Here is a 10,000-nt window from a genome sequence, read left to right on the forward strand (position 1 = left end):
GCCATTATGTCATTGTCAGGAACATCAATCGAGTTCACATGGATGGAGCTGTTCACCTGTCCAGACAGAAAGAGATGGCTATTATCATGGTAATAGGGACACTTGAGAATAATTGCTGGCAATTTTCTTGGTGACAATGCTAACAACAATCTCGACAAAGTAAAGTTAGAGCAGCAATTTAGACATCATTGACAAAATGCCACACCAATGGCTTCACAAATAGATTCCAGATGGTTATATTTTTTTTTCATTCTTGTTTAAATGAACGCAGAGATTGAGAAGGATATGCACCCCAAGTAATGCCGTTCTCATTTTTTTTGTGAGCATTCACTCTCCCTTTCTCTCTCAATGTCCTTTTGTGTCCCTATCTGTAATTACAATAATTACAATCCACCCTGCCTTCTCCACATGATCATAACAAGCCATTGTCCCAAGACCTTGGCGGTAGAAAAGGACAAGGGTGTGGAGAGAGAGAGAGAGAGAGAGACAGAGAGAGAGAGGAGGAGAGAGAGAGACAGAGAGAGACAGAGACAGAGAGAGAGAGAGACAGAGAGAGAGAGGAGGAGAGAGAGAGAGAGAGAGAGAGAGATCGAGAGGATGCAGTTGATAGGGTTGAAAGCTTTGGGGAGGAAGCTAATTGCCCGGAATTCAGATGTCTATCACTTTGGCAGGACTCCTGATAGGCTTCTCCAGGAGCATGCAGGACTCTGAAGAAACAGACGACCAACCGTGACCCTGAACAGGAATGACAGGTCTTCCAGTCTCGGTGGGTAAATAGTAGAATCATTGTTTCCAAATGTGGAAATACTGAGAGCAAATCCTCTCTATGTTTTCATTTAATTGTACATTAAGACAGAAATTGCTCAGCCTTTTCTCACACCCTATGCCAGTCATCCACAAGGTAATTTCTGTGGCTACAACATCACTTGTGGAACATTTTTACAGTGTAAAGAAGGTTATATCCCAAATGAAGTTCTTCAACCTGAATAGCCTTGTACACTGTGGGTCGCCCATGTGGACCAGTACACTCAATTTAGGCATCACTGATGTTTTAGAAACTTGATCCGACAGGAAATGTGGCTACCACCTAATTGTCTCTGTCTGTTGACAGGAACAAGTTCAGTTCCACCAATTTCCTTTGACGGGATAGATGTGTTTGGTGAGGTTTATTAAAAACCGTCAAATTTAGGCTGATGTCTTCAAATGGATCCATTTATATGTGAACAGTAACTTGTACACGTCCAAGAGAATACAATCCACCTGAAATCATGACTGGGGCAATCAGTGGAATTAAATGGAGGGTGTTCGATGTGACCTCTGGTTTTGGTCCAGATCAAATCGAACCTTACTAGTCTGCTTAATTAACACAAGTCTCCAGTCGGAGGTCCCTGTGCTTTTGTTTGTTTCTTTCAAAAAGCTTATGTATATATCATATCCATTACGTACAACAAATGAAAGGGGGACATTTTGTCTCTCTGAAATGCCTATGCCTGTTGACTAAAGAAGTAGGACCTACGGAGAGCAGCTGAAGGTTGTTTCCCTGAATGGTCTTGAGCAGGTTGGTGACTCCTCCCTCCAGGCCTCCGTTGATGAAGACTCCAGTGCTGAAATGGTACAGCAGGATTGTTCTCAGAGCATTGGCATCAACTGGTGAAGATTTGGAGAAACATTCAAATGTTATAAATATGGGCCATCATTTTGGTTCAGTGTGTCAAACAATATTTAATTATGATCATACTCGTCTACTCATCCTCTACTGCCTCAGACTCTATCTCCGTTCATTTCTATGTGCAGAAAATGCGAATGAGATTGCGCTGCAACATACCATACCACTAGAGACATATTACTTTACCCCGTTCATTTTAAATGGGAAGATAACAATTAAAAATGGCAATTAAAAAGATTATCAAACCAATTAATTAGCTGCGCACAAGCACACTACAAAGCATTAGGAAACTGGAATAATAAAAATAATGAAACTTAAGAAGAACATAATTAATAACTAGAGATGTGATCCCAAATGTGATTGCGCTGCAGGAGCAGTGAGCCGTTGCATACCATAACCGGTATTTATAACCATAACATATCTTGACCGGTACCCGGAAAAGAAACCATATTAGCCCTATCCTGGCCTCTCTCCACTGGCTTCCAGTGCGGTTCAGGGTTGATTTTAAGGTGCTCCTGTTCGTTTTTAAAGCCCTTAGTGGGCAGGCTCTGTCTTATATCACAGACCTATTAACCTCTTATTCTACCACCAGGCCCCTCAGGTCGTCTAACTTAGGGCTCCTGGCAGTCCCCCAATCTAAACTTAAATCCAGGGGTGACCGCGCTTTTGCTGTTGCAGCCCCAGACTGTGGAACAGCATCCCCCACTCTATAAGATCAGCCCCCTCTATTGACTCCTTCAGGTCCAGGCTCAAAACCTACTTTTATTCTTTAGCATTTGGATCCCTCTGATTTGAGTTGATCATTTGTATATTTGCTTTTCTGTTAGAGGTGTTTCTGTTCTTTGATGTCATCATCATCATCATCATCATTGTTTATTCAGGGAGAAATTGACTGAGCACAGGGCTCTTTTGCAGCAATGCCCTGATTGAGGCTACATAGTACAGAAGAACAATAAATAAACAAACCATAACAAAACGAAACAGACAAAATAAATAAAAAAAACACATTAAACAACTCAGAAATTAAGTATAAAAAATAAATAAATAAAATAACATAAAGTAAAAAAATTTAATCAGAGAATCATTTAATGTGTATATAGATGCTTTGTTGAGTGTGTTGCTTCTGTTTTTCTATTTGATTTTTGTGATCTAATTGTTTTGTTTCTGTTTGTTTTGATATTTTATTGTGATTTAATTGTACAGCACTTTGGTCAGCGTGAGTTGTTTTTAAATGTGCTTCATAAATACATTTGACTTGACTTGACTTGACTTGACTTGACTTGACTTGACATAACCAATTACATGGATGCCAACACTTCGCCCTACAAATGAACTATCCTACCCCCTGTTGGATTAGTAATAAATATCATCTCACAAGGTTCAGGGCAGCAAATCTCTAACACCTATGACCCACTGACAGGCAGACAACACACACTCCGGTGTTAAATTATTAATAAGTCAGTTTTCAAAATTTTATTTTAATTTGAGTTGATGGTCTCCATTCATTGTGTGCAATGCACCTTATCAAGACATAGGAAGAATTCAGCTACTCTGTTCCCCTGAGACCTTGGTTAAATAATACATCCATTTTTTGAAGGCTGTCTGTTGGTGTTTTCTTGTAGATTGTATTTAACACAATCCGTGTACATGTGTGTATTAAGATAAATTAAAATGACAGCAATATTATAACAGGGAAACGGTGTGCCAGTTGAACTGAGTTGACATGTGATCCGACTAACGTTACAGTATTGAACAGCATCGCAAATTCAAAAACTGATTTGGGCTTAAAACCATCTCCCTTTGCTCTCTTGAAGTTCACAATTTTACCTCCACACAGGAAAAACATATATGGTTTGGTGCGCACAAGATAATAACTTGTTCCCAGAAGATTAAAAAAATCCCCTTACGGGACTTTAGGGGCTTGTGCAATTATATAAAAATAATCAGTATGGAGTTGGGGGATGAAAATGGAGTCAAAGCTAAACAGGCTAGCGCTCAGAACTCACCTTTAAGGAGAGCTATGTCCTCCTCAGACAGAGTACCGAACGCGTCGTCTGTGGGGGCAAAGAGAGTGAAGGCTCCGGTCTGTTTCAGCAGCTCTATCAAACCTGCTGTGTCCATCAGTGATAAGAATATCCTAGAAGCAAGGGGAAAATTAGCACACTAGCTCAGGGATGTGAAATTAAATTGAGCAGTTATATCTTATGCAGTTATTTCTTATGTCTAGAAAAAGCAAAACGCGCAGGGAATACATCTAGCTCTTTTTTAAATACGAAAACCAGCAACAGCAAACAAGAAACTGTACAAATGATGAGACAATTATACTGCTTTATCAAGTTAAAACTGAGCTTGTGTTTATTTATATCTGCTTTCACGTTTGCAATTTTTTTTTTCGTATTTTAATAAAGAAAAAATATTGGCATATAAAATAGTTGCTACTTACTTGAAACGTCCATCTGCCACGAGGATATCAAACATAGTGCTCTCGGGAGGTTTGATGAGTGACCTCATGAGATGCAGAGCCCCGTTACTTCCCTCTTTGCTACCTCGAACCATACAGGCATTCTCAATGCAGACAGCCTAGCACAGACAAACATAGAAATGAATAGAGATAGAGTTAGATGGAGATGAAGAGATAGATGGACTCTGGGGCAGTAGAGGACCATGATCGTGGTGAGGACATGGTGTATCTTGTATTAAAGCTATTAAGCTAATAAATAACCATTAGTGGAATGGACCACTATTGATCTTTGACTGATAATACTGATCGACACTGAATCGAAATTATAGCCCATATTTAAAATATTTGAATGTTTCTTCGTCAGGTATATCTGTTCCCAATTTAAAGCTGGGTCCTACAACATGAACACCTACTAAAATGTAGACAGGCAAAACATTGCTGGTAAAAGGAGCATTTAACAAAGAGGCACAGAGGCAATCGACCACACAAGGCAGCTGTTTTCCACCTCTGAAAGCCGCAGGTTCTATCATTAAACTTTCTAATTATTCCCAGCAACAGTCTTCCGCACAACCAACCAACATGATGCGTAAAAAAGATAACTCAACTGTTCGGTAGATGAACACTCTCAACAGCTTCCCACTGACAGTCTCCAGTTCCTGTCCGTTGTAGAGTTCACTCAGGGTGACCTTCATCTTCAGGATGTGGTTCTCCAAGATGATCTTCAGGAGGCGCTGATCCATTGACATCACCTCCTCTGCAGATCAAGTCAAGATGCCACACCAGAAGAAAGAAGAAAGAATCTGTTAGCCATGGCTGAAAATACTTTCTGGAAATCTCCCCACCACTGAAGTAAACCCACCTGTGAAGGCGCCATTGAGGGGGGCCAGGAGGGTGTACTCTGTCTCCGGCTGCATGGCGGCGGCGAGACCCAGCTCAGACACCATGTCCTTGAAGGTGCTCTCACTCACCAGCTCCATCACTACCTTGGCTGGAGGGGAGAATGAAAAACACAGAGGTCACTCAGAGAACACCTGGCAGCATATTCCCTGCGGAGAGGAATATTTCTGGAGCAAAAAGGTTTCTCTTTACTGCTCTCACATTACAAAGGCATTGTCAACTTAGGCACACATAGTTCACACATGATTGCGCAAGCACACCTGCGTGCTTACATGTGTGTGCATGTGTTGCAAGTTCGAGTCAATGCGAGTAACATGAGAAAGTGACTTGGTGACCATGAGATTTTCACATACATTGCACCTCCATATTTATCCTGCTTCAAATGTGTAGTAAAGCTGGCAAAAACAGAAAGAGAGAGAGGAGAAAGAAACGTTGTGCAGCTGAGCCACTCAGCCACATAGTAACAGGAGTTTATGACAAACTTCACCTGAGTTTGGAATGAGGACCTGGTCGATCAGGTGGATGACACCATTGGTGGTCACAATGTCCTTCTTCATCACCATTTTGATGCCATTCACCGTGAGGCTTTCACCATCACAGCCGATTTCAATCGTGCTCCCCTCCATCGTCTCATAGACGGACCCAGACATGATGGCCTCTGAACACTGCACTGAGCTGAGGAGGTGGTACTGTAAAAGAGCTGATGAAGACAAGAGAGGGAAAGGGTCAAATGTTAATATCAATCATTTCACAATATAAACACTTCCTATAGTAGTAGACCTAGATTCTGTGCAATAGGATGTTTTAGAATTGTGTAGCAAATTATGCAAAATGTCATGTAAAAATCTTTGTTTTATTCATTTTAGAAGATTGATCATCAAAGCAGCGTTGGAGAGACCTATTCCACCCAATTCCTTCCTGACTAGACCGGTAATCTGTAGTCATCCACCCACAGTCTCCTGTGGCAAGAGTCATTTGTCTGTGATTGACTCAAAAGCTCTTTCAAAGCTGCAAAACCGCAGTGTCTGTTAATGCTGTTACTGCTGTCTTTGGAGTCTTAGGTAAAGCTGTTATAAGACATTTAAAACCTCTTAAGATAGCTGTTTTTGCTTTTTAATACTTTAATCATCAAATATCTCTAATACTCCTCTGGACTTTAATATATCAACCAATCAGACCATCCCTTCCTGCCAGGTATTCTTCATATGCACGCTCCATTGGGGGGTCTTTTACAGTGGCTATGTCTGAGGGAAGTTCTTAAGGAAGTTCTTCTGTTACCATCGATTGTGGCGGTTTTAAATCTGGAAGCGGAAAATAACAGTCAAGCCAGCCCTCCCTCATATCCATGACCCTGACGGGGTCTAGGTAAGAAGATGATATCATCATAACAAAGCTTTCCAACTGTGTGGTCTTATCGCAAAAAGCCAGAGTCCAGGGAAAAGACATGAATGGAGCAGTGAGGGTGGGGGTCGACCCCACAACACTTTTATCGATTAAAGGAGACTTGGATAGGGACCTGGAACACCGCTGCCCTGGGGGTTCTGGCGCTGCTCCTCGTTTGGAAGAGCTGTCGGTGTCTGGATTCTGATCTCATTTTTGGTGTCGGAGCACTCATGAGAAACACATGCTTCAGAAGAGAAGGGGCATGTGTCAATCTGTGCTGGAACGGAACGGAGCCAGGACTTTTTTTTTAATGGGTTCTAACTTGAGTCCACATTTGACATCAAACAGTCCATCTCTTTCTCTCTCTCTCTTGCTTACATTGTTGGTGACATTAGTATTTAGTGTAATTCAATAGCCACAAGTCTCTTTTTGCTACAAGATTGCTGACATTAGATAAATATAAATATACATCCAACTCTCTTTCAACCCATGCCACCACTGGACCGCAAACAGCGATCAGGAGACGCATTCTGAACGCATGAAACATTATTCATCATCCAAGCATTTCCTTGCAGAAACAGAGAAGGGGGTTCAACTTGTCTTGACTTTGGATGCCCATGTATCCTGCGGTCGGTGATGCTGTTTGCTGACTGTCTGAGAATCTAAACCGGGGCTGTGGCACAACAGACTCGCAGTCGGCCAGTCTGTTTGAGGAGCACTAACTACTAACAATAGTTTGCCGGACCGACAAGCCCAGCAGATTGACTCTTGAATTGGGTTGCGTGCGCTCAGACCTCTTCTGTTTGCCACATGCATTCCAGAGAGGTGAGGGAAGAGCTGTGTGAGCGCACAGAGCAGCGAAGCTCTGGAGGATGGAGAGATGTTTGCCAGCCATCCATCACTTGATAAAGAAAGGATTTTCTCTTCTCTTTGCAAAAGGACTGGATTCAAATTTTTCATACATTCACGATTATGTAACCCAACAAATAATTAGTTTGTGGTTGAGGGATAATCACTCAAACATTTTCCTTATTTCTAAAAATGATATATTGTTAAGTTCTTTTTATTATTAAAATTATATATCGGTTATTATGATCACATTCATGTGGTCCTAAAATGAAATTTAACCCATGCAAAATGCATATTTGATTGTGAATTTTATAAACAATCATAATAACAAAATAGCATAATGAAGTGGCATCTCAGTGACCATAAATAGGCACTCCTCTCAGACTGATTCAATGATGTTGCTCTCTGGACACAGGGAAATACACCACTGTCACTAGCAAGCAATATAGAGTATCTCTCTGTAATGGTTTGAGCAAGTAGTATATGACACAGACAGTGTTGTTAGAAGACCAGGTAACCAGGCATCGGTGAGCAGCCTTGCCTTGGAGGATGGTCTTGTCACTCATGAGTCGCTCCATGACATCTCCCTCAATCTTGTCAAACGCAGCGTTTGTGGGGGCGAATAGAGTGAACTGGCCCGGCCCCTTCAGTGTGTCCATCAACCCTGAGACCTCTGCCACCGTCTGCGTGAAGAGAACATGAGAACGGTTTAGTGTTAGACCACGACTGGGTTATTCTCAGAAAAGAAAAACAAGGATGTGTTTTTTTATGTGTTTCATCTATCATCATCTTGTTCAACTTTAGGAGTTTAAAAAGCCTACTCTGAGGCTGGAGAGGTCTTCGTCGTTGTCCAGGACGTTGTGAATGGTGTCTTCTACGACCCTGATGACCCGGTCAATGACGTGCACCACTCCGTTGGTCGCCACCTGGTTCCCATGAATGATCCTGGCGCAGTTCACTGTCACCACCTTATAATCAATACAGAATAGTATTAACGAGAATGGTTAGTGATCAAATTACCATTACAAATTAGGATAATCAGTTTGAATGTGAATTTAGCCATGCAGGCAACACATACTCCATTTGAGTAGTGGTTGATACGCAGTCCATGGCTCTTGTGCATGGACTTGACGGTCAAGTCATTTTTCAGGTCCTTGGTGAGGAGGCGTTTGTTGATCATGTGGTAGTGAAGGGCATCGTTCAGACTGCTCTCCAGAGTCGCCTTCACACTCTGGTTTGGGAACAGTACAGCAAATGCATCAGAGACACCATTGGCAAACACCAAAACTGAGAGCATTTGAGTGCTTCGCATTTGAATTGAATGAAGGTTAGAGGGTCCTGTATTGCATTGTTCTTGAAACTGTTATGACACTGGCTTGCGTCATCATGATAGAGAGTTTGAATGAAGTCTATGTGACAGAGTGCGAAACCGCCAAAGCTCTATTTGTTTTAAATGCACACATTTACACATGCGTGGTCTTTGACGTAACAAACATCAACACACGCATTATTTAGTGTCATCCATGGGGCCGTGTAGTAATGTACGGAACAACTCACGGCATCCAGAAGCTCCCAGGCGTCATTACTGGGTGCAAACATGGTGAAGGACCCTCGGCCTTCAATCTCCCCACGGAGGGCAGAAACATCTGCATACCTCTGTGTGGTCGTGGCCCCCACAATACCCAGGGTACCGTAAACATTGTCAATGGGAGCCACTGGTGATGGAGGAAAAAGTAAACACCATCAACATGTACATTCTGTATGTTAGAAAAAGTAATTAGAGCTCTCCTGAGTAGTCTCTGTTAGATATTGTATATATTGTCTGTGAATCATCACCTAGCTTAGTGCCTCTGAATAACTTCCTTATGACTTTGCCACGCATGAAAGCACATGGATAGGCTATATTACCAAGTGCTTAAAGTACACCTCAGTAAACTCCAGTTAATGAATAACGGAGGATTTAATTAAACTCTGCTCCCCAGTCTGAACCATCACTCATCATTAGATGTAACCATCAGATGTATAGGTATCCATTGAACCGTTTATTACAGACACCAACAGTCCATGTACAGCTTTAAAACAAAGACTAACTAAAAGAGAGTCGTTGTGTGTTGGGCTGAAACTTTGGCTTGTGCACAATCGAGCTCTTCCATTTTGCTTGGCAAGCCCGCGCTACTGTTCCTTTCATAATGCCAAGGAGCCACTAATGGACCACATTGTTTTAGCTGTTATTAAAATCCCTGTTGCCAAACCTAGTCAAGCGATACCAACCTGCAGGGCAGCCACGTTTGTCGTCCAGCTTCGTGTAGCCCGGGCAGCACTCATAAAGCACGGTCCTGCAAACATGGCAACAGCAAGATCACAAGAAACCCAAACACTGTTAAAATGGCTCTAAATCTGGCAACCTATAACATTGTGCAAATAAAGTTCACCTCGTCCAAACAGTGCTGTGGGCTTTTGAAGTGTGTACCTTTGAAATAACCAGCTGTGATATGAACTTGGGGGATAATTCAGAAGGCTAGTGGAAGGGAAGTTCGAGAGGTATTTCATGCTGGGTTCCTTTTTGAAACTTTATTTCAGATGTTACATTGATTCGTGATATTGAAACGGCCCTACTGAATCATCACTCTTTTCCAACTGACTGCCGATATAGATACGTGTGCAAGGCTGCAGTTACTAGAGATAAGGTATTCAAACAGCAATTACTTCAAAGAATGCAAATTAAAAGGATGAGCATTAAGATA

General features: G+C 41.9%; 1 protein-coding gene across 1 annotated transcript in view; it reads right to left on the reverse strand.

The window, feature by feature from the left end:
- The window catches only part of postna (periostin, osteoblast specific factor a), a 30,443-nt gene that overhangs the window by 13,969 nt on the left and 6,474 nt on the right, over positions 1-10,000 (reverse strand). Inside the window, exons 3-14 of the mRNA XM_031572574.2 lie at positions 9,528-9,592; positions 8,814-8,971; positions 8,335-8,487; positions 8,078-8,224; positions 7,798-7,939; positions 5,512-5,724; positions 4,987-5,115; positions 4,733-4,881; positions 4,110-4,246; positions 3,673-3,803; positions 1,517-1,647; positions 1-56 (exon numbers count right to left, since the gene is read on the reverse strand). The exon at positions 1-56 is cut by the window's left edge and continues 47 nt beyond it. Of these exons, the coding sequence (XP_031428434.1) occupies positions 1-56; positions 1,517-1,647; positions 3,673-3,803; positions 4,110-4,246; positions 4,733-4,881; positions 4,987-5,115; positions 5,512-5,724; positions 7,798-7,939; positions 8,078-8,224; positions 8,335-8,487; positions 8,814-8,971; positions 9,528-9,592 (1,611 nt within the window). The remainder of the gene's footprint in view (positions 57-1,516; positions 1,648-3,672; positions 3,804-4,109; positions 4,247-4,732; positions 4,882-4,986; positions 5,116-5,511; positions 5,725-7,797; positions 7,940-8,077; positions 8,225-8,334; positions 8,488-8,813; positions 8,972-9,527; positions 9,593-10,000) is intronic.

Source organism: Clupea harengus, chromosome 8 (genome assembly GCF_900700415.2).
Source record: "Clupea harengus chromosome 8, Ch_v2.0.2, whole genome shotgun sequence".
In the NCBI taxonomy this organism is placed as follows: Eukaryota; Metazoa; Chordata; class Actinopteri; order Clupeiformes; family Clupeidae; genus Clupea; species Clupea harengus.